Source organism: Orbicella franksi, chromosome 1 (assembly GCF_964199315.1).
Source record: "Orbicella franksi chromosome 1, jaOrbFran1.1, whole genome shotgun sequence".
Lineage (NCBI taxonomy): Eukaryota > Metazoa > Cnidaria > Anthozoa > Scleractinia > Merulinidae > Orbicella > Orbicella franksi.
In genome coordinates, this window is record NC_138145.1 from 42,263,174 (window position 1) to 42,290,995 (window position 27,822).

At 38.2% G+C, this 27,822-nt stretch overlaps 5 protein-coding genes across 5 annotated transcripts; 2 read left to right on the plus strand and 3 right to left on the minus strand.

The window, feature by feature from the left end:
• Positions 1-1,074: 1,074 nt before the first annotated feature.
• Positions 1,075-4,772, minus strand: LOC145462921 (large ribosomal subunit protein uL22-like). The gene is made up of 4 exons (XM_081446595.1): positions 4,518-4,772; positions 2,706-2,810; positions 2,308-2,404; positions 1,075-1,263 (listed from the first exon to the last, which is right to left on the minus strand). Exons 1-4 carry the CDS (start codon positions 4,731-4,733, stop codon positions 1,124-1,126), a joined length of 558 nt encoding a protein of 185 aa, XP_081302721.1. The 5' UTR covers positions 4,734-4,772; the 3' UTR covers positions 1,075-1,123.
• Positions 4,773-5,156: 384 nt separating this feature from the next.
• Positions 5,157-11,759, plus strand: LOC145462899 (46 kDa FK506-binding nuclear protein-like). The gene is made up of 7 exons (XM_081446563.1): positions 5,157-5,299; positions 6,412-6,663; positions 7,158-7,921; positions 8,561-8,644; positions 8,943-9,072; positions 9,176-9,224; positions 9,966-11,759. The coding sequence occupies exons 1-7, from the start codon at positions 5,290-5,292 to the stop codon at positions 10,042-10,044; spliced, it is 1,368 nt and encodes a 455-aa protein (XP_081302689.1). The 5' UTR covers positions 5,157-5,289; the 3' UTR covers positions 10,045-11,759.
• A 96-nt stretch (positions 11,760-11,855) lies between these two features.
• LOC145462894 (uncharacterized) lies at positions 11,856-20,730 on the minus strand. The gene is made up of 15 exons (XM_081446547.1): positions 20,395-20,730; positions 19,984-20,142; positions 19,330-19,379; positions 18,609-18,708; positions 17,843-17,931; positions 17,432-17,546; positions 17,204-17,344; positions 16,518-16,733; positions 15,525-15,614; positions 15,283-15,348; positions 14,299-14,387; positions 13,823-13,881; positions 13,649-13,740; positions 13,238-13,289; positions 11,856-12,451 (listed from the first exon to the last, which is right to left on the minus strand). Exons 1-15 carry the CDS (start codon positions 20,479-20,481, stop codon positions 12,237-12,239), a joined length of 1,620 nt encoding a protein of 539 aa, XP_081302673.1. The 5' UTR covers positions 20,482-20,730; the 3' UTR covers positions 11,856-12,236.
• A 711-nt stretch (positions 20,731-21,441) lies between these two features.
• LOC145462930 (histone H3) lies at positions 21,442-22,207 on the minus strand. The gene has a single exon (XM_081446606.1). The coding sequence runs from the start codon at positions 22,127-22,129 to the stop codon at positions 21,719-21,721; it is 411 nt and encodes a 136-aa protein (XP_081302732.1). The 5' UTR covers positions 22,130-22,207; the 3' UTR covers positions 21,442-21,718.
• A 147-nt stretch (positions 22,208-22,354) lies between these two features.
• On the plus strand, positions 22,355-27,172 carry LOC145462906 (6-phosphofructo-2-kinase/fructose-2,6-bisphosphatase-like). The gene has a single exon (XM_081446572.1). The coding sequence runs from the start codon at positions 22,485-22,487 to the stop codon at positions 23,823-23,825; it is 1,341 nt and encodes a 446-aa protein (XP_081302698.1). The 5' UTR covers positions 22,355-22,484; the 3' UTR covers positions 23,826-27,172.
• Positions 27,173-27,822: the final 650 nt, after the last annotated feature.

A 27,822-nucleotide genomic window follows, 5' to 3' on the forward strand; every position in this document is an offset into this window, starting at 1 on the left:
GTTTACAAGGAAAAAAGTTAACCCGCCTGCCAGGGTAACTCTAGGCCAAATTGCCTTGTAAACACGACAAAGAAAGAAAGAGGAAATGTGTGAATGCTAGGGTAACCCGCTTGCTAGGGTAACTCCCTCTCCTTGTTAACAGGCCCTTAGAAATAACAAAAAGCTGCGTTTTCAAATTCCTCCGGCACTGTGTGAACGGGGCCTACATTGAGTGTCAGAAAGGTCTCCATTATCGACCCGTTACGTTTTACGGGGGTCATGAGTTTAAAATGGGAGAGTCAGTGGGGGGAGGGGCTTAAACAGGAGGATAAACTAAAGGAAACAATGGACAGCTGAATGAAAAATAGCCTGTTAGTGAAAGGAGATGCTCGGTGCATGACCTAAAGAAGGGGGTTTTGCACCACGGAGTTATTCGTTTTCTTTTGTATTCAAAGAAATAAAAATAGACATAACCGGGCAGGTAAAAGTGTAAAACTTTCTTTTACTTCTAAAACTGCGTGTAAAAACCTGCTAACGACTTACGAGTCACTTAACAATGGTATCAAATTGACTCGTTTTGCTTTCGAGGTGCGTCAGAAATTTGAAGCCGTTCCGCGTGATTAGAAATTGTTCCCGAACACGTCAGACACGTAGTGGAGATATAATAAACATCTTACTAATAACCTCGTTTCCTCGGTCCGTACTGTAAGTTACGGATCCTCGTTTTCCCCTTTGATTTATGTCCCGCGCCCGGGCCTTAAATCGACGGGGAGAAAAACTCGGTCCGTAACTTACAGTACGGCCTTGGAACTCGGTTAGCAAAAGGTATGTACACAACATGGGAATCTGACAGAAATTTAGCGAGATCACAAAAGCCGAACGCTGGTCGCTTTTCTCGATACCAAAAATGACCGCTTAATAGAGGCTTGACTGTACCAGGTTAACACACTTTAATCCATGATCAACTGTTAGTAACCTAACACTATCAATGTTTCCGTTAGGCACTGTCGCACATACTTCCACACTTTTGCAAAATAAAAGCCGATTACCAATGTGTCTGACAGAGACTGACCACAAAGACAACACAACAAACCATTTTCTTTCCAAGTTTCTAAATTTTATTTTACAGCTCTGAAAGCAGGGTTTATTCCCTGGATTTCATCTTTTCACGTGCCATCTTCTTCTTGGAAACCTTCTTAACTTCCACCTCATCCTCTCCACGTGGAACCACTTGCTCGCGCTCAGCCAAGATCATCTCTATGTGGCATGGAGAGCTCATGTAAGCTGCAATAAACAAACAGGATTGAAGTCAATATGGAGAGTATAGTGGTAACCTAAGTAAACCATAGGGAAAAAAACCTGCCAAAACCTTCCGAAAATGACAACCCTCGTTACTTTCGGAATTAGCAGCCTTTGGGGCTTGTTACTTTTGGGGGGTCGTTACTATCGGGGAGTCGTTACTATCGGGGAGTCGTTACTATCGGGGAGTCGTTACTATCGGGGGGTCGTTACTTTCGGGGAGCAAAAACCGTTATATAAAGTTGGTACGACTGAGCATTTTTCGACAAAATAAAAGACGGAAATTCGTAAAAACAGTTCATTAAACATCAGATTAAATTCTTCGTTCCAGTTTAAATCTATGTTGCTGTCATATGGGTTGGCTCTTCCCGCCTAGACTGTGTTCTCAGTGGTCGGCAGGAGAGCTAGTAAGGTACCGTAAACTGTCTCTACTTCATGACACACTGCTATGCCACTCTGCTTTAAACAATATCTCAGTACGTTGGCTGAGTTTTCCATTTAAATTTGAAGAAACGTTCCTTTTAAAATGCTGCTGCTGAAAATGATATAGAGTTTTCAATTTTAATTTTTAAAAAAGTTCATGTTAGTACATTCCTGTTATTTAATTAAAATTCTATGGGTTTAGTTTTAACACAGTGCAACATGAACTCACAAAGCATGAATTGATTTTTCATAACGCTTTGTGGCATGAACGATACCTTCTCTTGGTGGGAGAGGGCGGGGGGCTGAGTGGGCTCGTTACTTTCGCAGAGCTCACTACTTCCGGGATTTATTAGCGTCCACAATTTTTTGATGTTACTTTTGGGAAGTCACTACTTTCAGAAGTTTATGGCACTTTAATTGTTTCAGGTAGAGGGGATGGGTGTGTTACATCGGATTTACAGTTGGGTAACAGTTTGGGAAAAATACGCCCAATCAAGGACTGGATTTAATTTTTTTTTAGACAGCTAGTGCTACAGACCAGGAAAAGTAAAGAGTCAATGAAATACTTGTTAACAGAAATGAAAAAAAGAAGAAACGTTGACTCACGATTGATTCGTCCGTGAGCTCTGTAGGTTCTTCTCCTCATCTTGGGAGCAGCATTCACTTGTATGTGCTCAACCACTAATGAGTCGACATCCAATCCCTTAAATAAACAAAACGACATGTGATAGGAAAATATCAAGATAAAACAGTCCCAATAACAATGAAAACTGAATTAGCATTCCTATCTCCACAAAAATAACAGAAAGAATTTTCAAGTAGGTTGCTTTATCTGTTGGGTCTGTTGGGTTAAGCAGTTGATTTTGCACTCTTTCTAAAGAATTGGAAGAAAAACTCAGCAGAGTAGCTGGCTGAGGTCATAAAGGAGATAGTGATTTTTGCCAGCAGCTGCTACTTTTGACAACCCTAACTGACATTAAGTGTATTTACAATATGCCACCCACCTTAAACTCAGCATTGCTCTCTGCATTTTTGAGGAGCTGCAGAAGAATCTCAGCACTCTTCTTTGGCCATCGGCCCTGGGACCCAGGGGCATTGTGGTTCTTGGCCTAAAACATGATTATTCAGGAATTAGCCACTCAAGCCTTAATTTTTGGTGAGAAAATGATACAATATTTGATCAGCATTGTTACAAACATAAAAATATTTGACAACAGAGTCAACTAGATCAACTCCCCCATTACTATTACAAAGTGGCCTTATCGTGGAACTCAGAAAACTGTGAACACCAGAAATATTTCTGGAATGTTATTATGTCGCAAGGAAAAAGCCAATTTGGCGCGAGAAAACAAAACCACGAACAGCAACCGTTTAACAAAACGAATGTGGTTTAGCATGGTCTGTACTCTTATCAACAACGATAGGTGTCATCACTGTGGTCAAAATGTTGTGGACTCACGAGGTGCAAATTTTGACCACTGTGATGACGCATATCATTGTCAATAGAGTACAGACCATGCTAACCCACATTTCAATTTGTTTTTTACCACAATATCAAAGTCAAAGAAAATGTTTTTTTTCAGAGTGCAAGCTGAAAAAGGCATTGCCTGACACATTGACATGAGCAGTGTTATCTGGACTCTTATTGACAACAACAAATTAGCCAATCAGGTTGCCAGATTAGTAGCAGTTGTGGTGAAAAGTTAGTTTGTGGTTTTGAGGTTTGCTCACATGTCCTGAACTCTGTTGTGATTTGTCAGTACACAAGTGACTTGTCAGAATCAATTCAAAGTGTTTAGGGTTTTTCAACTTGAACAGTAACTTAAATTCAAGGAAAGCTAAAAAAAAATAACAGTTTACATTTATTTCACTACCACAGATGTCACAGTAAAGGTTGAAGGCTTGATTTAGAAGGTCACTTTTTTTTCGGGTATACTTTCCAAATTTGCCATCGCTCCAAAATTGTTATGGGATGACAGCTTGGCAGATTGTCAGAGAATGCTGTTGGCATTCTTGGCAGATTGTCAGAGAATGCTGCCAGCCCACTCAAAATGTACATCCCTGTTCCATCTTTAAAATGCAGCACTATAATTTATCTCTCTTCTATTTATCAAGAACTTCTGACTCCCTTCTACACCGAGGAGCCAATTTGCTGATTCAATAGCATACATAGCTTACAATGTGCCCTTGAATCAATCAATCAATAAAAAAGTAGATTCCATGTTGCCTTTCATCTGTTCAATAGAATCTCATAGCTCAGAGAATTCTCACACCCTGATTGGTTACCTAAGTGAAGTATTCAGCATGGAATTGCCACTCTTGAAAGCGAAGCACATTGAATATTGCAACATTCACACAGATGTAAATGAAACGGGGAAGGCTATGCGATTCAAGGGAAACTCATGAATTCTACATTAAATTTCACTTGAAAAACCGATATCGCACTCATTGCTTCGTGATTTAAGCGATAACGGTTTTTTGCATGAAATTTACCTGGAATTTCCTCACAGGTAATTAATTTTCCTATAATATATCACAGAAGACGTCAAAATGTGGTACAAACATCAGTGACAAACTTGCCTTACTGTTCGTGTGACACTTTTTTGTTCTTATATTTAGATTTGGCATCTTCTGTGATCTATTACTGAACAGACACATCGCAACATAGAATCTATTTGTTGAATAAATGCAAAAAAATACGGATAAAATGTGAAAGCATAAATTAAACAGCTGCTCTCTTAACAGAGCTGAATTTCAGGTGGCAAGGTATTCTAGAAAGAAAGCATTTAATTCCAACAGCCACAGATCATGCATACCTGAGCTTTACGTCCAATGCCACCATTGAATCTACGGAATGGAATGATCTGCTTCTTAGCTATCACATCCTTCAGATATCTGTTGGCCTTGCGTACATGCAGACCCTTAATGGCAACAGCCGTCTCGTGAGTGTTCTTGAAGTGCACACGAAGATTAGAGCCTCGTGCTTTACAAGACTTTGTAGGATTCTCTGGATCGGCTGCGTACCGAGTCATCTTTGTGTTATTTTACCTAAGTAGATTAATTTTCCTAATTATCTATAACAGGCAAAATAAGGCTGAAAGGACAGAAACACTTTGACTGCTGCATGATTTTTACACAGTCATAAACGTAACATTTTCAAACACTAGGAATTCTCAAGGTAGTCTTTAATGAGAAAGATCTACTAAAAAATAACAAAGTTATCGTCAAGTTGCAAGTTTCTCTGGTCGGAATCGTGATCATCCAAATTTTTATAAAGCCCATTCAAATTACAGAGATCCAATACACTAAAAGTAAGCAACGATAATAATTCTCTACAGGTTATGTATTTTGGGAAAATCATAAGGAAGGATTGGAGAGATAATTTGAGATATCGAGAACACATTGAGATCTGTCTCACCTTCGTAGAGGAAGGCAGAAAGAGGACATATACCCAGAAGCCCTTTCGCTATGGGCACTTCATTGCGCAAGCGCTCCCAGTGATTCAAAATGGCGCCCATCTGATATGTTTGCGTCCAACAACTGGTAACATTTCTGTCTGCTTTCCGTGGCGGTTTCATTTTGTTCAGGATGTTTTGGGGTAATTGTACTGTTCTTTTTTGTATTCCTTCCCTTATTATTGTTGGTGCGGCATCGAGGTCGAAAATGACGTGCCTGAGTTGCTGAAAGTTGACCAGTTAAAAATTTGAGATCTATTTGAAATCGAAGTTTAATCTATTTAAGCTTGTTATTTAATTATCATAAGGGGTTTTCGTGCGCAAGAGGTATGTTTGAATTTCAAGAAATCAGATCAATTCTACCCCTTTTTTTCCTTTGGTTTTTAAGAAATGGTGTGTACTTTAAGCCTGTTGTAACAGCGTATATAGAGTGTATATAGGTTTCTGGACACACGTGGGAAGTTTGGAGATCGGGTAGGGGGTTGGTGCGACCCTATTTAGGACCTAAAAAGGGAGCTTCTTCTAAAAGACATACCTAGTTCAAGACTAGAGTGCAAAACCATACCCTATTTATGACCAAAATGGCCAAAATCGATACCCTATTTATGACCAAAGCAGCTGAAAACCCTACCTATATAGCCCATATAAGAGAGTACCCCCCTTCCTGGCTTTGGAGAGCACTGGAAAGCAAAAGAGTCACTCACGGCAAAATGATTGTAACTGTAGATTCACTGGTGCTCTCTTAACACCAGCAACATCCATAGCTTGATGTATGCATTGACCTGAAACTGAGCACACTAAAAAGAGTGAAAACACACAACACCACACAACAGACGAAAATGCAACAACAAAATACAATGACACAGCGCAACACAACAAAGCACGACAAGAAAGCACAACAACATACTATGAAACAAAACAAAACACAACTGCAACAAAACAAAACAACACAACAACTCAACAAAACTTAATGAAAAAACGACACATAATAACACAACAAAACCCAATAAGACATGACACAACAAAACTAAACAACAACAAAATAAAGCACAACAAAATGTAACATATAACACAACTAAACACAACAAAACATACAACAAACCAAAACAACAAAATAAAACAAAGCACAACAAAACACTCACAACAACCAAAACACAGCACAGCTCTACACAACAAAATTCCATCATGTCTGCAAGGTTGAACAGCTTGTTTTCAGAGACTAAGAAATGTATTTTTCATTATAATAATTTTGCAGGAGTGACTCTTGATTCTGGCAAGCGTTATACACAGACAGTGGAGAAGTCATTTCACTTGTCAATGGCAGCTCTGGGTTTTCAGAACTGTTCATCAACACCAGTAACTGTGATGGTTGAAGTAGATAAAGCACAGTTTGCACTCTGCACACTGCAACCAGGAAAAATTCCACAGCAACCTTTAGACTACTGCTTCACTGAAGGAGAAGAAATAACTTTTTTCACAGAAGGACCTGGTGATGTCCATTTGACAGGTTTGCACTTGTTGCTAACTTTTAGTACATAATATATCTTTTTTATCCATAGAGTGATAAGCACAGACGAAGGAATCTTTGTTTTTCTTTTTGTCACTTTGCACAGGTTTGACTGTACTTAGTCAGAATGTTGTAACTCAGAACTTGATATTTTGGTGTGGTGTTTCCTCACCAAAAGATCCTATCAGGCTAAAAGCAACCCAAAAAGAGTCCAGCAGCATGAAACTTACCAACCCCACTCCCTCCCAAAATAATAATGATAATAATAAAGGGACTGATTCACTTGTTTGTGACCAAAATGAGAGAACCCCCAAAAAGACCTTACCAAAATTATTACCCTAAAGAGTTACTTCAACCTTCCTAATCCGAGCAGTCTCAAATCCCAGATTTCAAACTCGAAAAAGGTCTTCACACCTTTCTGTCACTAGGATTCCTGAGTATTCCTTTTGTGTCTGTCCACTCAGGTAATAAGCTTGTTATATTTTTCTGGTTAGGTTATTTAATGGATGAACCAAATACTTTGGAATTTGAGAATGATGAAGATGAACTGACTGCTGACACTGACGAATCTGAATCTGCGTCAGTTAGCAATTCTGATTCTGATGATGATGAATCTTCCAGTGATGAAATTACTCTTGGAGATTTACTGCAAAGTGGAGACATTACAAATGATGATAATGATGATGAAGACAATGAAGATGAGGAGAGTGGTGATGATGATTGGGATCCGTCAAAGGATAATCCCAAGAGACGAAAACAAACCAAAAAAGAAAAGAAGAAAAAGAAAAAATCAAAGACAGAGGATTCTGATGAACACAATGATGTGATTACTAGTAAAGATTTCGAACAAACAGAAGGAACTACACAAAATGAAGATGGTGATGATGACTATGATCCTGAGAAACAAATTAAATCAGACACTAAAAAGGAAACAAAACGAAACAAAAAGAAAAGGAAAAAGCTGGAAATGGAGCAACCAACTGTTGAAAATGGACTTACACAACCACAAAACCTGAAGAAGAAAGCTAAAAGAACTCAGTTAAAATCACCTGATAATGATAGTGGTGTAGTAAACACAGAAAGTGCGAATTCACTTCAAAATATCAAAGAGAGTGAAAAAGTTAATTCCACTCCAGTTAACTCATTAAACTCAGTAAAGACTTACTCAAGTAAGAAGAATGAAGGAAAAACACAAAATCAAGTTGATTTACAAGAAACAAGTCCTGAGAAAAGGAACAATCAATCACAGGTCAATGAGGTAAGTATATGGGCTTTCCAAAGCTAATTTTAAAGATATTATTTTTTTTGTTGGGGTACCTAAAGCGTAGTATTTCTGAGGAAAACAACAGACTGTGATATCCATGAAGAACATTTAAGGGGAAACATTGTGAATTTCATTAAACAGTGCCAGTTTAGTTCTGTAATAATTAGCGATTGTCCATATTAGCGTATATTTCCATCACCATATTTACACTTTTTGTCCTTAATATATTCTTATCATTTGTGTCATCTACCTCACTTTAATTTATATTATGCACTATTGAACATTTTCTTTCATTCCCTGATGATGTGGTAGAACGGCGAAAGCTTGGAATTAAAATACAGCAGCTCAAGGCCTCAATTGAATCAATGCATCTATCTAGTGCTAGTTTAGTTTTTTGTCAAGGCACAGTGCCTGATCAGTTCCAATGCCAGTTATTTAATGATACACACTCAAGCTCATGTTCTGGAGTCCCCTTTATTAAGCTTTTGGATTTGGGTCAAAAATGTTGATTCTCGTTTTTTGAGTCCTGAAATAATACTGTGGAGCCATGTTTTCTCCACTTGAGCAGAGGAGTAGTAGGAAGTAGTAGTAAGAAGCACTTTAATTTTGTAAAACAATATTGGAATTGTACAGACAAAGAAGAGGAAACTACCAGGAGGGACAGTATTAGAAGATATCACAAAAGGAACTGGACCAGTGGCCAAGAAAGGACAAAAGGTAGATCTAGAAAATGATCCAGTTAGGCTGAATAATTTACATTACTAAGATAAACATGTGAAATTTAATTTTAAGAAAATTGAAACTGCTCTGGACTAATGAAAGTTACCTACAGTACATGTAGAACTATTTTTGAAGCAGAATATTGAGTCAGTTTTTTCTGGCACAGATCTTCACTATTTAGACATAAATCAGCAAAAATCCAGATTTTAAAATCCATATTTTGGAATATCATGACCTTCATTACATTTTATCAGTGCTTTCTGGCAGTTTTATTTATTTTCTTCTTCTGCAACAGGTTCATGTTTACTATAAAGGCCATTTAGCAAAGACCAAGAAGCAGTTTGATGCATGCCTAAATGGACCTCCATTTTCATTCAGACTGGGTGTAGGAGAGGTGATACGAGGCTGGGATCTGGGTGTAGCTGGTAAGTACTTAAAACCCTGATATCGACGTACAAGTTCTCCTTACAGAGCTCCATAAGTTTTTTGAAATACTAGTAGTGAGAAATTACCATTCTTGTCATACAGGTATGCAAGTAGGAGGCAAAAGAAAACTAACAGTACCTCCCTCACAAGGGTAAGTTCTTGGCTAATGTTACCCCACTAAGGGTGGGGTGTTGGTAAACATTACTCCTTCCTCTGCCCCTAGAGGGTGGGTGTGAGGCATGGTGGATCAAAGATTATCACCCTGGGTTTAGCTGTTCAGAGAGTGGATAATACCATTCACTGGATAAATCACTGGTCAGTGGATAGCATAGTTTGTTTTACTAACACTTATCCACTGTATAGCAACTTATCCAGTGAAGAGTGTTATCCACTCTTTGAACAACAGAACTGCACCCTGTACTTAAGATTGAACAGTTCAGGCAATTGCTTTGCATTCTTGAGTGAGGAGGCACTTTCTTCTCACAATGCCTCTTTGCTCTGATACAAGGCTAAGGCTGGAAAAGTCAGCTTCACATACTCACTTTTTCAGTTAATTTACCTTGTTCATCAGCTTCAAGTTGATAAATAACTTATGGCATCAACTCAGTTGTATTTAATTGAATACTACTGTCTCGCCAGCTACTGGAGAAAAACCTTTTAATGCATGGCTTTTGCTTTTTTTTATTGCCACCAAAATATACATGTATTTATTATCAGTTCTGGGTTCAAAAATTGTTACCATTCATCATTGCTCCTCAAACCATTATTTTTGTCTTGGAATTTCTCCCTTATTTTTCATACTTAATCACTCTTGGACTAATAATATCACTGTTACTGGAACATGTGGCAGTATGCCATGTAATGATATCTCTAATATTTTTGTTGTTGGCAGGTATGGGAACAAGAAGATGGGGCCAATTCCACCTAACAGTACCTTAGAATTTGAGATTCAACTCATCAGGCTGCAATGATATTGTAAAGGGGCTAGGCCATGATTATCACTCATGTGGACAAACTGGTCTCAAAGACATAACCAAGGGCAATCAGTCTGAAAAAGACAGCAAAGCACTTAAAACTGCCCAGCTTGGTCTAAGTAAAGTGATGGTTCTGTTCCCATTCTTAATTCTTCCGCTAAATGTACGGTATGATAGAGATAGCTGAGATGTGTGCTGAAAAATAGTGCCTTACTGATGACAGCTCTGTACAGATCCGTGTTTTGTCTTAGTTAATAGTGATTCCTACTCACATGTGATATCTTATGACCACACTACAACCAATCAAAGATATTTCCTGGATTCCTTTAAAACTGCATCATTAGTATGCAATTTTTGGGTGGAATCTTGGCTGTCACTCTCCTGCAGATGGCAAGCTCAACCAAACTATTTACTTTGTTTACTCTAGACACGAGAGAGCAAACACACGATTTCTGGTTCTTATACATTCTGAATATGCAAGACCATTACACACAACTGTAATTCAACGGAACTGACATATTCTATACATTTTTGTAATTTCCTACAGAGCAAAGTCACTTCTCTTAAGTGGTCACCTCTCTTGTAAGGCAGTCTAGCATTTTGTGGGAGGGAACTTACTAGTGATCTCACCATGGAGCAAAGTGATTTTACATAACCCAGGGGTTACTACACAATCAGATACTATTAGACCAGAATTTTTACAATTCCTCTGTTTAGTTTTGGCTCTTTGGTGATGATTGTTAGATCATGTTGTTTTCCTCGGGATTATAAAAAAACTCACAAAACTGAACTATCCTGGAGCCTTATACATAAGTCTAGATAATATGCTGTTCAATTCTAGGAGAACATTTGTTTGTGACAGTGTACATCTTTGTGGAGTAACTTGTAGCATTTTTGAAAATCACTGGGATTATGGAGGCAAGCAGCATGACCAGGACTTGAAAAAAACTTGAATTCCATTTTGCCCTTAGGACAAGTAGGTCTAAAATTTTGCTTGCCCTGGGCAAGTCTTAGTTTGCTCTTTTAGTTATTTAGTTGGCGGATGACTTGCCTGATCCTTGCCCATTGGGCAAGTGAGAATAAAAAGGTACTTGCCCAGAAGGAAAATCTACTTGTCCTGGACAACAGGACAACAGTTTTTTCAAGGCCTGTTGTCAAATTCTCTTAATGCTGATCTTTCTCAGTACATTTTTAACAAGTTGTTTTTAATTTATTATAAATTTAGACATTGTATTGTATTTTTAGCTGAATCATTTTGAGGTTGGACATCATTTAAATATTTTGTTGGCATAGTTTTCAAGCAATGTGGATACAGAATTATTTAGTGTTGCGCTGCCTTATTGTTTTTTCATCCTTTGAATTTTCCAACCTTTGCAAGCTACACTGAAACATCAGTGGTCTGAATATAGTATTACTGGTGAACCTATTGATGTTATCGCACACTCTAAATTTCTTTATTATTACTTTACAAGGTCACATAACAAGACACTAAGTACCAAGTACTCAAAGTACTTTTTATCTCTTTTATAAACACCTTTGTGTCTTGCTTTATTAGGAGATGAAAAACTTTCATCTAGCACTTTCATCAACATTATTACCACTAAAATTTTATCACGGATAGTTTTGAATGTAATAATTAAGTATATATGACACTTTTAAACCACATTTAATGGAAAACATCAGCTTTAAATAAAACATTTTTCTTTTATTCATTGACTTCTAGCCCTGCTCAACACAGTCATGTAGTCTTGCAATACATCATGCACTCATGCAATATCTATCCAGTACACATTGTGGACTATTTTAGGTAGTAACTCTAGTGTGAAACCTGTATCTGACAGGACTTGGAAAAAAAGCTACTATTGATATCATTTGACCATGCTAAGCTTTTGAAATTTTGTGCTGTGTGACAAACTAGTGAATCAAGATACCATTGCAGTGGATAACTGCTCTGCGAGACACCCTATTAGCTAGAAACTTGTACTGTGAAGGCCAGATAGCAAAACAAATCTAGAACAATCAATGGATTAACAGTGAGGAACTGAAGAGGATCCACAATATGAGGCAGAGTGTCAATGACTTTTGTCTGTGAGCACATTAGCCAGTGAATAATAATGATGATGATGATGACGACGACGAAGACGACGATGATGATAATGATGACAATCTAGTCCCTGTGCAAGTGTGTGTCATGTACTTGTTTGGTGTGGGACGTCAAGATCTTGTCCACATTCAGAAGTGTTCAGTGTTTCATTGTCTGCTGTCGTGGTATCACCACTTAGTCCACCATCCTTGGCTTCCAGTAGCTGTTTCATTAGCATGTCTCGCTTGGCCACACACTCCCTTGTCAATGAGTGCAGTGAGTCAATAAAGTGTGTATGGAACTCTGATAAGGCAGATACTCCTTGAAAAAGAAATTCCAAGAAAATGTGTTAGAACGACAAAGGGGAAAAACATGAAGATGTTACTGGCCTCAACCGCAACCATGCCATGAAAAAGTAAAGAAATGTGTATAGTATCAAAACTTTATGTCTCGTGATCATTTTGCATGGGCCAAAGGTATCTCTATATCTGGTTGACAGTGTCATGATCAGACTAAATAATACAGTTAAACTACACCAAAGGGCCGGGGTTGAATGTCTGTGATATAGAGGTGTCCATGTTATGGAGATGTCTGTAGGAGAGGTTTGACTATTTTCTGCAGCATCTGCAAATCATCACTTGCATTGCCACTGACAAAAAAATAAGTAAATAAATATAGCTTAATTGACCACTCCCCCAATGGGGTTTTTCAGGGCCAGTGAAAACAAATGATAAAAGTAGTAACGTACTGGTTAAATGAATATAACATAAAATATCCCCACTGGCAAGAGACAGACCAGTTGGGTATTTACAAATGCGGACAAGAAACTGAACTCGGGACTACAATGCCAACTAGTGGTCAGAATGGTACTTGAACCAATGACTTCCGGATTTCAAGTCCACTCTGCCATACTGCTACCAGGTGAAGTAATAATAATAATATTGATATATTAGAATCCCTAATGAGGAAAATGATGTACTTCTGCTGAACATTTTTATCTCTTGGTTTTTGAACCTAATCTTGTCCTCTCATTTCTTCTCATCATTGTCATTCTCCTTTCTGTGTGAGAATTCAAGTTACCTTATCCTCTTTTAACAGTTGTATTACCTTGTTCATCTTCATAATTATGGGACTGAAGAAATTCCAAGGCATCTGATAACTGAATGAAGGAAGTGGAGAAAAAGCAAGGAGTCAGTTTAATGACACGAACTACAATGCATTTCAAATATCAGTTCTGTTTGAATGTTGTGCAAATCAAGTGTTACAAGTACATAATACTAAAATCAAAATATGTGCAGAAAAACACTTAAAAGGGAAGGGACATCTGTAGTGATGGTATCGCTGCCCACCACTTGAAGTCATCTCTACGCCAGTCAGCAAAGGATTGCAACAATTCATAGTAAATATGACATATTTGGAGTTGTCATGCAATGTGACAGATGGTTGTCACACTACACTTCTCTTGCATGATGACCTATGTCATGGAACAATAGTTACACTATGCAGGTTAAATTTTACCTGAGGAGCATGATCCTTGAACGATGAAAGAAAATTTCTCAAGTCATTTTCAGAAGCTGTGTCCTTCAGTTTTCCATAAGCACTGAGAATTTCTGTCAAAACAAGAAGTAAGAATATCTTCCCCCAAACTCAAATCACACCTTAATTCTAAATTCTACAAACATGAAAACAAACCTTCCAAGGGTTTACAAAGCAGTACTTTCAAGTTTCCTTTAAATGTTTGGTATGCTTCACTGTTGAGGCAAGAAAACACAGTACACATTACAACAAACACACCGGCCTACAAAACACAATGAAATTACTCTGTTTAGTGTACTTAGTGTACTACTCAAGGTCCCTATAACTGAGGAAATAAAAAAACTAACTTTTAAGAACACCCTTGCTAGAGCTGACACACTGAATGAAGGAATTTCCATGCTCTCTCTCCTTCTCCAAGGGGCGACAGCAAGTAGTCCAGCCTAAGAGAACTATAAGGCACAAGTTGCAGGGAGCATGTGCAAAGTGTGTGTATCCTTGAACAAAATAGCCCAAAACTTGCCCCATAAATTTACTCCTGTACACTTATTGTAAGTCTTTTTGACTAAAATAAACTATTGGGGTATTAGTTTTTCTCACAAGTCTTTGGGAAGACCTTGCCTCTTAAGAATTACCTCACTGCAGACAACAGCGATTCTGCATACTCAGCCTGACATTCATAAACTTTCTGATGAAATGACAGCTCCTCCTTAAGAATTTTTATCTGTATGAAAATAAAAATGGAAAAAAAAAGTTGTCAAGTTAAAAGTAACAAGACATACTGGGTATATGAGGATCAGGATGAGTTTCACAAATAGCTGAGAATTGCTCAAACTGTCAGCTAATAAAGGACGCCTTTTTAACCTGGCAATGGTTGAGATCTCTGGCCAGTGTTGTTTGAAAGGTGGATAATGCTATCCATTGAGTAAATCACTATCCAGTGGATAGGGTTATCTACCTTTTGCCCAACTGGGACCTGATCTGTATTAGTTTATTGATGGGTGAGAAATTGGCTTAAACCTATACTGATAGCTTAGAAATTGCCAATACTGACAACTGAGATTCCAGAACCCCATCCAGGCCCTAGTATATCAGATGTTAAAGGAGCTCAGTCACGGTTTGCGCATATTGAAAAGTTTAGCCTCAATTTTTCAAATTCGTCGTTGGTAATCTGTGTCAATCTTCTCCATCCTTAGCCATCCTTGTTCCTTTATGGTTTATCATTATCTCTGGTGTTTTTCTATCTTATTAAACTGTTATTTTAAGGTTTCCTACTAGTTAAAGGTAATTTTGTGTGTGGCCAAAATAACTCAAAATAATGAGACTGAGCTCCTTTAAATCTTGCCCAGGTTCCTACATATGATTTTGTCCAAGGCCTGAACTACAAAATCGTTTTGGTGATGTCAATAGAAGGAATGCATTGTGTCATGCGATCCGGACCATATTGACGGTCGCACATAAAGAGACCTAGGGATATTGACGGTTGCACATAAAGAGACCTAGGGACTAGGCAAGGTTAGATTCATAATAGGCTTGTGACTGTCAAATGTTCCCTAAGCACCCTGTTTGTCAACAAGAAAGGGCATATGACTTTCCTATGCTTTGGGTTCACAACTTACCTCAAGAGACAATACATGCTTCAAGTAGCTGACAGATTTCATTAGCCCTTGCACAACTGATCTCACCTAAAAGTCAAAAAAGACATGGAAAACATTTTCCCTGTTTTTCTGTAAAGCTGTAGACTGAAACACTCAGTTTAGGAGCACAATCACACACAGCATTTCTTGTTATACCAAACTTCCACTTGTGTATAAGTATAAGTACTGTTGATAGAAACATCAGGTCCAGGATTGTGATGTACCTCTTGTTGCTTTTTCCTGCTCAGGTCTGGCATGTGGGACATAATATTCTCCTCTGTTAAATCTTCTCGGATAATCTTCTTGAGGGGAGGCTAAAATGTGCAACAAATATTCTGACTTATGTAATGATACATCAATCAGATCAATAGCTACGTGCACCACGCACAGGCAAGTAATGCTTTTCAATCGCTGCAACAAAATGCAAAAAAATATAATTTTTGGCTTGCCCTTTGGGAGTTTGATGATCCACAATGTTTGTTTTCAGCAGAGGTAAATTTGTCTCAAATTTAACCACTGCCTCAGAAAATGGCGGTTGAGTGCCTGAGCCATTTTCCACTATTGGAACGCGAGTTGGAGACTGCTCTCATGAATGGAGAATCCTGGCAACCCAGCCCAGAGCCCCCACACGGAAGAAGAAAAAATGGCACCTGTCACATTCTTTTTGATAAAACAGCAGAAAGAGTGGGGGATGGGGTAGACAGCCTATGAAAGAAGCCCATGTTCAAGAAAACATTCACTAAACGCAAACTACAACAACATACGTGGAACCCTGGTGCAAGTGAATATTTAAATGCAGCTGAATGCAAAGGTCAGGCTAATTTCTTGATGTTGTTAACTCCATTAAATTGCATTTCTCTGCATTATTCTGTTACAGACACTAAAATACCAAATATTGCAGATAAATGCATAGTAGCATGGTAAAGAAAAACAGTGGCTATTTTGCCATTGCACCTAGGTAGTAACTTCTAGGAACATGTTCAGCAACTAGAATTTAGCATGGAGAACATGAGCCTTAGTGAGGAGACCTCATAAAATATCTGGTGATGTGAATATCATGCATCCCATCCCCAGGGTCTCTTTTTTTCCTACGCCCTAGAATGAGACAAAGGGAAGAAGGGCAGGTAGTTGTGAGACTCTGGGGACAAGGTCGACCATCAACTATACATCAGTTACGTCATGTTAGCAGTAATGTAATGACTCCAACTGAATCTTACCCATGGTGCAGCAGGGTAGAGGACAGAAAGAGACAACAGGTCTTCACTGCAGTCTCTCAGCATGTCAGTCACTGTTGTCATATGACCTGCTAATCTGTCTCTGATTGGCTGTGATATGTGTTCACTGGTTAAGATCCCTGAAGGTTGGTGTTGAAGCATTTCATTCAGACACACCATGTTCTTGTACAGCTTACAGAGCTTGGATTCTAGTCTAGACTGGAGAGGATTATCATATTTCATTCTTGGGCAGGTACTTTCACAGCTACTAACAGGTAACAGGTGACAGACAACTCTAACCCTTACTTGGACTTCTACCCCTTAGGTTGCAGTCCATGTACAAGCTTGCCTGGCAGCCTATCAGGCCAGCACACAATCTAAGCCAGGTGTTTAAATAGGTACTGGCAAATTAAATGCCGGGGGTTACCCTGCAATGGACTATCATTCCATCCAGGGGGGAGTAGAAATACTGCTGGTCGGTTGATGCTACAGAAACTGCGATAAGCTAGCCCAAGACGGACCACTTGGCCCGACGCATACTTTACATTGAGGTAAATATTTGGTGATTTGTCCATAACCTAATAAGAACTCAATTTCATCCACTGTGATATATTAAAAGACTGAAGCAACCCTTTCTAGGGCTAACTAATTCTCTAGAGTTTAACTGACTCTCTAGATTAATACCTCACCACATGCTTCAAGTTAAGATGGTCCACTTTGCCACTACAACAGTCCAACAATGTCAAGGCTTGATCTTCACCACTTTTGGACTGTTTCAGAAAATCACTCATGTACACAGCTGGCAGAGAAAGATCGTCAGTTTCTGCAATCTTAGAAAATGGAAGAATCAGAGAGAGATTATTGTAAGTTATTGTAATATTGTAATAATTATTGTAATTTTCCAATTACATACATACCTCTTTGTTTTTATATAAATCAAGCCTTGCTCCTTCTACTTTGTATTCTAAATTCTGCACATATTCACGTGCTACTGTTATGTAATTTGAGGAATCGTCTGATGAATGAAGACTCCTGCAAGAAGCATTTACAAAAAAATAATTTACAACATCTGGCACAAACTTAACAAAGAGAAACTCATTTCACAACATTTTCATCAACTAATAAACATATGTATGTAAATACCATGTAATTAATCCAAATTTAGTTGAAATTCAGTTGAAAAAGATCTTAATAAAAAAACAGTTTTAAAAATTACAAGACAAGCACAGTAACTGCTAAAAATAACATCTACAACAAATACATCATATTATTTAATTTCATAAATTAAAATTAATTTTGATTTTCATATGAAATGCAATAGTGTGTACCTCAAGATCTCCTTTAGGTTTAAAAGTTTATTTTCAACTTGCAGGAAAACATTCCTTCTGGCTTGTAATGCACTGGATTGAAGAAGAACCTGGAAACACAAATGTAAATTTTAAAAATAAAAAAGAACATTTAGGGGAGGAGAGTTAATCAACGCTAAGGAGAAGTACCATGTAGTACCAAAACCTTAAAATTGTCTGGAAATGAGGTATCTGCTTTCCTTTTACACTGTAATCACTGTCAAGAGGCACAGGACGCTAACTGTACACTATACATGACAAATTCTATACGATACTTTTAACTTCCATTCATGTATTGTAATACTTCTAATGGTAGATGATATTGGTACTTATAGGCAATCTGAATTTAATAAATTTTCAAACATTGCTCCAAGCAAGTATCAATGTCAAGAAACATTATAAATTGTACAGTTGTGTGCAAAAGAATACCTGGTCTGACTTCACGATTAACCAGACTAATATAACACATCTATTTTTTCTCCTTCACTTTTCTTTAAAACATAACAGTTGATTTTTCTACAAAGGTGAAGCAGTTTTTAATTTTCAGTGTGAAACCAATTTACCTTAGTATAGTCTACTAGCTTATAAAAAATTTGCACAACCAGTCACAAAGTTTCTTTGTTCAAAACAGTTTGAAGGGCACCCCTGAAATAAAATTTCAACTAGTAAATGATTCTAAATTACAGGGTAATACGACACCATACTTGATATAACTTTTTAAAAATTTTAGAGTAATGAAGTCCCTTACCTGTCTCTCGAGTTGTATAACTTGTGACTTCAGCAAGTTCACTCTTCTTTCATCAAATTTCTCCATTGGCACCTCCTCCACAAGCTGTTTATAAAGAGACCTGCAGTGTCCAATATATTCAGTTTAGAAAATAGCCCCCAAAAAATATGCACGCTGATTGGTTTAAAATCATGTTTCTATAACTTGGTGTAATGCTGGCACGAGCAAAGAGAATTTACATTTTAATGATCAAAGTAAACAAGTTATTTTTCTTTTTTTCACTGCAGTATTTTCTAAAAGAAATAGAAAAAAAGGTCTCTGTGTTTCTGTCAAGTTATAGAAACACTCATGAAAATTTGGGAGAACTCGAAAAACTGTGGAAACACTCACCTAATGGTTCTTGTTCCCATAGCATTTCTGGTTCTCCCAAACTTTCACTTATGTTTCTAATTAACTCAATAGAAACAGGCACATGTTCTCTATTTCCTAAACAATGATTATACAACTCAACTCCTGAATTTGATTATCACAGTCTACTTGCTCTTATTTTCTACAAGCCATATGTAGTAAACTTGCATGCACCCTTCCAACTATTCAACTACACATTACAAGTATCAAGCTTGTGGCTTGCTTGTTAAACTTAGTAACTTCCCCTCACAATAGCTCAGACAAACAAAGGCAAAGATTTCCCACAGACTATGACTAGCTTGTTTATATTTATCTTTGCCTAGAAACAGCTTACCTAATGAAGAGTAGCTCTGCTTTAAGTTCACTATTTTCTCTTTTCAGAGTCTAAAAGAGATGAAATAGAAGTTATGTTTCATTCCCATCACTCCAGACAAACATAGTCATATGTAGTCAATTACTTTAGACTAACCTTTTAAATGATCCATTAATTATAGCGCGTATCCCTTGCGATCAAGTGATCACAGGTTACTTAAATGGGGCAGATATAAGGAATTCAGAGCAGGTTGGTCAAACCCCCTAAATTAAAAAAAATGAGACGTACATGTAACATGCTGACATGACCTTAGCATCCCAAAAATCACATTTCCAAAGACCTCAAAGTAAAAATTTTTTCCAGGGGATGGTGTCCCCCCACCCCCACGAGGGAATGCCTTCAGCAGTACCTATCTCAAATCCCCTTCTCTGTAATCCTGTATCTGCCCCAGCTTAACCCTTAGGTATCACATCTCCACAACCAGTCATGAGTGTTTGTTGTCATCTTATGGTATGAATTTGCTCTTTGATTACACAGTTCTGAAAATGTTTTGATTTTGTCATCATCATTATCAAAACTACAGTCCAAAATCAAAATAAATCCACAATAACTGCACTGTATACATAGCATGGCCTAGCATCAGTAGACAGAGTGTAAATCTTTTGATAGCCATACCTCCAACTCTTGTTGGCATTTTTGTAACAGTCTGTCTTTCACTCCAGTAGGTGTCTGTGTGTCTAAAGTTGACAGCCTGATAGCACTTGCATTTCTAGATGACGTCCCTTTGAAATCTGTGGTATATGCATTACTACTTGGGGATCCTGCAACCCTTGTCTGGGAAATTATTTAAGAAATTATATATAGCTAAGAAAGTTAAGCTTATATGGTTTTCTGCTTTCATATGAAAGGATATGTCTTGCAAGCTAAAATCTCATATTTCTATTTTAGCATGTTTCAAAGGAAAGCGATTGTGTGGTGAAACTGAAAGGCGAGGCAGCTCATTTCTTATTAATACCAGACAAGCAAGTTGATCGTCAAAGATTTAGAACTCAAGATCAAGGAAATAAGTCACATTGGTTCACTCACCCTGGCAGTAACATTTCTTGTTTTGTTTACATGGCTAGAGCTTGAACTAAATGATGAAGGTCGACTGGACATGGGAGTTTTCTTCATCGAGAGTGTCTTAAAAATGATAATTATTATTCTGATTTTACGAAAAAATCAGTCACAACAACATTACTGCTCGCGGTCGCCCATGGATTTTTGTTCGTTTTGCCACCCGCCATTTTGTTTTGTTGCAGGCAGAGAAGAAGACTGGAAACTAATGGCGGGAACAGCATCAAAATTCGCGCACAAGGTCCAAACGAAAGAAATCGAGAGACCGTGACTTGTTGTCCAACTTCAATTAAGGTTTTACTCTTTACACAGTTCACTGACACATGACAACTGCTTTTAGTTTGCTAACACTCTTCTAGCTGCTGCATCAGAGCGAGTTTTTTTGTCTTTCATTACTTAGAAAATCCATTCTTTAGTAGCCAAGGAAGAACAATGGAGGATTACATTGAGGCATCGTTCATACGTCAACACTGAACAAAATAGTTAGCGTTTTTATGTGAGCTAGTAATTAGTGACGCCTTTTCTCGCATAAAATGGCATTTTGAGCACCGAGAGTTTGAGTGACAACCAAGAAGTTCCCAAGCGTTAGTCTGATCAGACGGCCTGGTTCGTCACGACTGCCTCAAGGGAAGGGGAACATGAATGCGTGTGTCTGACTACAGTAGCTTTCTCTGTTGAGGCTCCCCAGAGTAGTGGCCCGCGAGAACGTCCGGTGAGCATCTCTCTAGGCCATCATGGCCAGAGAAGAGGTGGGGGCCGGGATAGAAACCGGGAGTTCTTAGGTTCTGCGAAGTGAGGTACTCCTGCTCTTCCGTTCCGTGAAAATTCCGTTTTGTCTCTACTTTGCATTTTACCTATGTTGCTTGCACTCTTTTACGTGTCTACACCGTGCGCGTGTAAAAGTGCGTTCCTTTTGGGTAATCTGGATTACTGATCCAAGACGATCATGATACATCAAATAGGCCGATAAATCCACTCTAGTCACGGTTTCATGCACCCTGATCTGAGTGATCTCACTCGAACGCGTATTTCGCGGGTTAAGGGAAGAGCCACAAGCAGCTACCTTATTTCACCCTATTTCTTTTTCTTCCTTTGTTATCAGGATGGGAAAGCACTTTCTGAGCCAAAAGAAGCTTCAGTGTGATCTAAGTAAGTAAAGGTTAAACAGATAGTAAGGTTTGATTGAAATTTTAGCTCAACGCCACAGAAGATCCAATATTCATTATTGGTCATTGACTTTTGTAATATTTGGTGGCTCTTAAAAGAGCCGTTTTTGTTTTCTTGACGCGTCGGTTTACGCGCGTTCTCCGCGAATTCGGCGGGCGAGCTGAATGTCTTTCGGCATGATGGTGACACGCTTGGCGTGGATGGCGCACAAGTTGGTGTCTTCAAAAAGACCAACAAGGTACGCTTCGCTAGCCTCCTGAAGGGCCATCACTGCTGAACTCTGAAAGCGAAGGTCCGTCTTGAAATCTTGAGCAATCTCGCGCACAAGACGCTGGAAAGGCAACTTGCGAATCAGCAGCTCTGTGGACTTCTGGTACCGACGAATTTCACGAAGAGCGACAGTTCCGGGCCTGTAACGATGCGGTTTTTTCACGCCACCGGTTGCTGGGGCACTCTTCCTTGCAGCCTTGGTTGCAAGCTGTTTGCGAGGTGCTTTACCTCCAGTAGATTTACGCGCTGTTTGCTTGGTACGAGCCATCGATAACAAACCTTGAGTCTACACCTTAGGAAAAGAGATGGAAAATGATGAAAGTAACGCTACCGGCGATTTATAAGTTAGCGCCTACATTCATGATTGGTTTATTTTTCTCAAAGGTGATTGGTCAGAATACTACTTGCTATCTCGTGACTGGTTCCAAAGAACACCTTTTCATTGGTCAGCTTACGCAATTTTCGATCCTATTTACATTAGAAGCTTGGCCAACATCGAGAACCACTTGGCAAAGTCCATCTTCCAATTGGAAGTGTGGGCCATAAATTACTCGCAAAGCGTCATTTACGACTACCTGAAATTGATATAATCTTTTCAGGGGAGAATATCTTCAGTTGCCAAGATGAATCGTTCTCTTTATCCCGCTTCGTGTCCTCCTATTGTACACGTACCCACTTGCATAGTCATGGTGGGTTTACCGGCTCGAGGCAAAACGTATGTCTCTAGAAAGCTTGCTCGCTACCTCAACTGGATCGGTGTGAACACGAAGGTATTTAACCTTGGTGAATATCGTCGTGAGATGGCCGGCGCTCATTGCAAGCACTCGTTCTTCGATCCGACCAATGCTGATGGTATGAACGTTCGCGAAAAGTGCGCAGAACTAGCTCTTGAAGACATAACGAAATGGTTGAACGATAAGGGTCAGGTAGCCATCTTTGATGCTACAAACACCACTCGAGCAAGAAGAACGAAAGTCACCGATCATCTCGCCACTCATGGTTTCAAGGGTTTTTTCGTCGAGTCAGTTTGCGACGACAAAGAGATCATACGTTCCAATATTCTAGAGGTGAAAGTCAACTCGCCTGACTATCAGGGGGTCCCCTCAGAAGAAGCTTGTCAAGATTTCGAAGCCCGGATAAACCATTATAATGATTATTATGAACCAATTTCTTTGGATCATGATCTTAACATGCCATTTCTTAAAGTGATTGATGGTGGTAAGAGGTTTCTGATGAATAAAGTGGAAGGCTACTTGCAAAGTAGAATAGTGTATTACATAATGAATCTTCACATCACCCCTAGAGCCATCTACTTGTCAAGACACGGTGAAAGCATGATGAATTTGCAAGGTAGGATCGGTGGGGATTCTGATCTCACTGAAAGGGGCTGGGAGTACAGTAAAGTCCTGGGGAAGTTCGTCAAAGAGAGCATGCCAGCCGACCTCAAGGTTTGGACAAGTGAATTGAAAAGAACCAATCAGACGGCTAGTTTTATAGACAGACCAATTGAAATATGGAAGGCTGTCAATGAAATTGACGCTGGAGTATGTGAGGGAATGACATACGAAGAAATTCAAGAGCAGTTTCCAGAGGACTTTGCTAGACGAGATGAGGATAAATTTCATTACCGGTATGTCCGCGGGGAGTCTTACGAAGATCTTGTTGCCCGCTTAGAGCCAGTTATCATGGAACTTGAAAGGCAGCATAATGTCCTTGTCATTTGTCACCAAGCAGTGGCGCGGTGCCTCTTAGCCTACTTCCTTGACCACAACTCTGAAGAGCTGCCCTATTTGCGAGTGCCTCTACACACCGTCATAAAGCTCACCCCAGTCGCATATGGTTGCCGTGTGGAGAAGTTTGATCTGAAGATCCCCGCTGTAAACACACACAGGGAAAAGCCCAAGGTTGTTTCAGTCAACCGTACTGAAGAAGATGCGTTAGAAACTGTTCCAGATCATGAGTGATCATTTGGAGAACAATATTTTCATTCTCAGACAGGGTATGGTTTATCTAATAAACTAGAGGGAAAAGTTTATGATTTCTGTCATGTGCTGATCAATTATTGGATACTTCAACTTCCAAAACCCAACATTTGAACTTCTGAAGTTTTAGTTCAAATTCTCATCCTCTATATTAAAAATAGTGTTTAAATGTCCCACCTCCTGTTACACCCAAACTAGTCAAATGTCCAAAAAGGATATTGCATTTGATCAATACTTAAGAGAGCATTTTTACTTTTGGTGCATATTCTGGGTTTTTTCATTAATTTCAATTTGGATGTAACAATTGTTGGGATGCAGGGTTAACTACCGGTAGTCTGCTTTGAATGTATAAAATAATAATGGAATATACAGTACATAATTATATACAAATCTTTGTGGAGAAATATATATTTAATTTCAATTGCATCCATGAATTAAACCAAAATATTAGAAACAATTGTAATGCTTCTTTCTACAAACATTTTGATTCTGAGTTTTGTGGTATTTTTTCTTTTCCATTTAGTGGATCACAGGTTTTCCTTCAACTAAAGTAACATTTCAGTAGTCGCAACATAATACTTTACCAAACGTATTTAAAATTCCTTACATGTAAAATTTTGACATGGACCAGTTTCATACATTGAGGACTTATATAGCCATAAATGTTTAATGGCTTGACTATGTCTTGCCCCTAAATACAAGGTCCCAGTGGCTCAACCCCACCCTTACCCCCTCCCACAGTGTGTCCAGTGGAACTGGATGGGGAGGGGATGGTAATTTTTTGATTTAATTGGTGCATTACAGTCAAAAACACTCATTAATAATCAACAGCTTTATGTTTCATAAAATGTTTGAATTTTTTTACTCATGAAAAATTATAATACATCTGGTCATGCCTTGGTGAAATTGTTTCTTTATTTTGTTGTCTGAAATCTTGAATTAACAGCATTTTTTGTCTTGCATATAGCATATTTAAAAACATGGTGATGGTGTTTTATTGTTACTGTAGTCAATATTTAATTAAGAATTACGAAAAAATTATTTATTCAGTTTCCTTTAAAGAGATCTCTGAAGGAATAATTATTTTTGAAACATTTTTTAATGACTTGAAAACTTGATGCATGTATTGCAACTATTTTTTTTTCAGATTATTTAATTCCATGTACTTTCTTGTTTCTTATATTAGTGACTATATTATTGTACTTAAGGCCCTTGGTCTTTTGCAGAACATATTATTTTTGATATGGGATAAAATCAGTGGTTTCATTAGTTTAGGTTTTTGATTAATTTACTTAAGGTGGCCGAACACAGTTTTCAAGAGCCTATGCTTAATTCACCATTACTTTTAAGCTGTTTATGCTTTGGCGCTCATTTTTTGCAAGAGTCAAGGTTAACCACAGAGAAGTTTATTCTCGCATTTTGGTTAAGGTGTGTGCTGTTGCCATGGCAACAGGGCTGGTTAAAAACAAGGCTTTAAAAATGGTTTTTGTTTATGTAAAAAAATCCAGTCGTTAGATTTTTTTCATCTTTTGCCCACTACGAATTGAGATTAAATCCCTTCTGTCAACACTGTTCTAATAAAATTTTGACATAGGCGATTTTCGTAATTCACCGTAAATCGTTTTCACCGCATGTTCTGTATTATTAAAAATTCCCTATGTCAAAATTCAGATTTTTTGCGATAGATCATTCACATGGTTTCTGAACTATTTTTTTGCCAAATTTCTTGAAATTCTAACGACTGGATCGTCAGAAATCCGCAAGTTTCTGCAAAAGCAATCGGTCTTAATTTTTCGAGCAACTGCGCATGCGCTGCATTTAACTGGGTTCTTTCAGTAACAAAGAGAAAGCCGAGAATTGCTGGTTTCTTTGCGTCATTACCTTTTCTAACATATCTTTGTAATAAAAGACTAAAGCCATCAATACACTGCATTCAATAATAGAGAAAAAATAGCACAGATAGTGCGGGTGTTGAGTAAATAAAATGATCGCTCTTTGCAATCCTTGTGCGCACGCTCGATTGCATCAGCAAAAACGCGTGCAAAAACTGTGTTCGGCCACCTTAAGTGGATACCCACAAGAGGCTAGTAGGGTCAAAGAAAAGAACATTTTGAAGTGAATGTCTCTTTGTATAATTTGAAAGTAGGCAGGTACCAACACTTGGCGTCTACTGAGTCACCCATTGCCATGATCTTCACACTTAAAACAACCTTGTTACTTTGTGGGTGAACTACATCAGCAAGTTCACTCATCTCCATTAACCATATCCAACCGAACCAGGTGTTGTGGATTGTAGATCTTAATGACAGCCCTGCATATCTACAATAACTGTGACCTTCTCAGGGCCCTTATTGAATGATTTTGTTTGCACACTGATGCACCAATGAAAGGTTATGCCAGTGGGGAGGGATTTGAGAGCAGTTACCTGCAAGAGACAAGTGTCTTGCATAAGAACTAGGTTTTAATGGCTCCAAAAACCAATAAGAATTTATTTGATATTGCATTTTAATATATTTTCATTGATGTATACATTTCACCAATAAAAGTAAAATATAAAACTTAAAGGTAAAAAGCTGTTAAAATTATGAGTCTAAACCTTTTTCGATCTGTTTGATCATCATCAGAGTAATGATGATGATCAAACAGGTCGAAAACGTTTAGACTTATAATTTTAACGGCTTTTACCTTAAAGTTTTATATTTTCGTTGATGTTTAATGACTCTTTTACCCATTGTTAAAAACCCTGATATAAGGTGTCTGCGCAGAAAATGTCAGCTAAGCTCAAATCTTCCTTTCAATTGCAGCCCACCCTCATGCATTAACACTGATAGAAGCATTATCCTAGGGTTTACAGTCATAGACACTGCATAAATGGCACATAACTCCTAAGCCTTGTGATGATGTTTCCAGACAAAGGATTTTTCTCATGAATGCAAGGGTTGGGACGTATAGATACTGTTATTAGATATAGACTCCACTTGTGTAAAGTGTCTATAACAAACTGACGTCAGTTTTTTATGCATCTGTCTTCTCATTTATGATAAATTGCATCACAACATTGTCAAAGGGCAAGTGGTTCCACAGTAAACTTTGACAATGTTATTACAAAATTTATCATCAATAAAAGGACAGATGCATTAAAAACTGACATCAATTTGTTTTTTACAATAACAAGACCCTAAAATGGTCAAATGCCGGAAATAAATGAGGGAAAAGATGCTGTAAACTTGCCGTAAAACAAAGATAAGTGAATTTTATTCAAAGTAACGCGAATATTGTCAATAGCTTTTTTCACTTTTCGATTGGCTACTTTAAAAAGTCAATTAAATCCCATTGGTAAAAAAGTTGACAGTTCGACAGCTGAAAGTTGAACTGTTGACAGCTTGCATAAATTAAAATTTTATCTGTCTGTGCTCTTATTGATGATAAAAATGAGCCAATCAGCACACGAGAAATTTGACAGTTACTGTAAAATAAGGTATTAAAGTACCCAAAATGTCTCCAATGGGGGCACCTACTGGACAAAAACTGCAAGTATTTACAACATTACTCGATTCAAGGCTATAGGAAAGGGATGGAGTGTATCTACTAATGGTGTGTGAAAGGGATACCGTTTTCTATGGAAGATGCGTTAAAGGGGCAGCATTTCTGTTCAAAATGTTATCTAAAAGGGTAGGGGTGGTTGGCGTTTTTCGTGATTTCAGCCCGAGTTTTTGCAACTAAGACATTCCTGTTTCACGAAGGTTTTTAAGTATTTAATCTTTTGGCAAAATATAACATTGCATTTATTGCTAGTGATGCTCTTTTGGTTAAATGCAAGATACTTTACTCTCGCAGTTCCCCTTTTCACCGAGGACTTGGTGGGTCAGTCGGTCAGTCAGTCAGTCACGTGCACAGCCAAGAACATCCCTCGGGTTAGGACCGTGGCGGATCCAGACCTTAAGCAAACAAGGAGGGTGGGGAGCGGTTTTGTTTTACT

Bases quoted from the DNA above. Each gene is read 5' to 3' on its own strand.
- LOC145462906 (XM_081446572.1), top strand. From the start codon at position 22,485: ATGAATCGTTCTCTTTATCCCGCTTCGTGTCCTCCTATTGTACACGTA.
- LOC145462930 (XM_081446606.1), bottom strand. From the start codon at position 22,129: ATGGCTCGTACCAAGCAAACAGCGCGTAAATCTACTGGAGGTAAAGCA.
- LOC145462899 (XM_081446563.1), top strand. The intron at 6,664-7,157 runs GTTTGCACTTGT...TTTTCTGGTTAG, and splicing joins TGGTGATGTCCATTTGACAG to GTTATTTAATGGATGAACCA. The intron at 9,073-9,175 runs GTAAGTACTTAA...CTTGTCATACAG, and splicing joins CTGGGATCTGGGTGTAGCTG to GTATGCAAGTAGGAGGCAAA.
- LOC145462921 (XM_081446595.1), bottom strand. From the start codon at position 4,733: ATGACTCGGTACGCAGCCGATCCAGAGAATCCTACAAAGTCTTGTAAA. The intron at 2,405-2,705 runs GTGGGTGGCATA...TGTTTATTTAAG, and splicing joins AGAGCAATGCTGAGTTTAAG to GGATTGGATGTCGACTCATT. The intron at 1,264-2,307 runs GTGAGTCAACGT...TGTTTATTGCAG, and splicing joins AGCTCACGGACGAATCAATC to CTTACATGAGCTCTCCATGC.
- LOC145462894 (XM_081446547.1), bottom strand. From the start codon at position 20,481: ATGAAGAAAACTCCCATGTCCAGTCGACCTTCATCATTTAGTTCAAGC. The intron at 18,709-19,329 runs GTAAGCTGTTTC...TGGACACTGCAG, and splicing joins GCAGAGCTACTCTTCATTAG to GTCTCTTTATAAACAGCTTG. The intron at 16,734-17,203 runs GTGAGGTATTAA...AATCCTCTCCAG, and splicing joins ATCTTAACTTGAAGCATGTG to TCTAGACTAGAATCCAAGCT.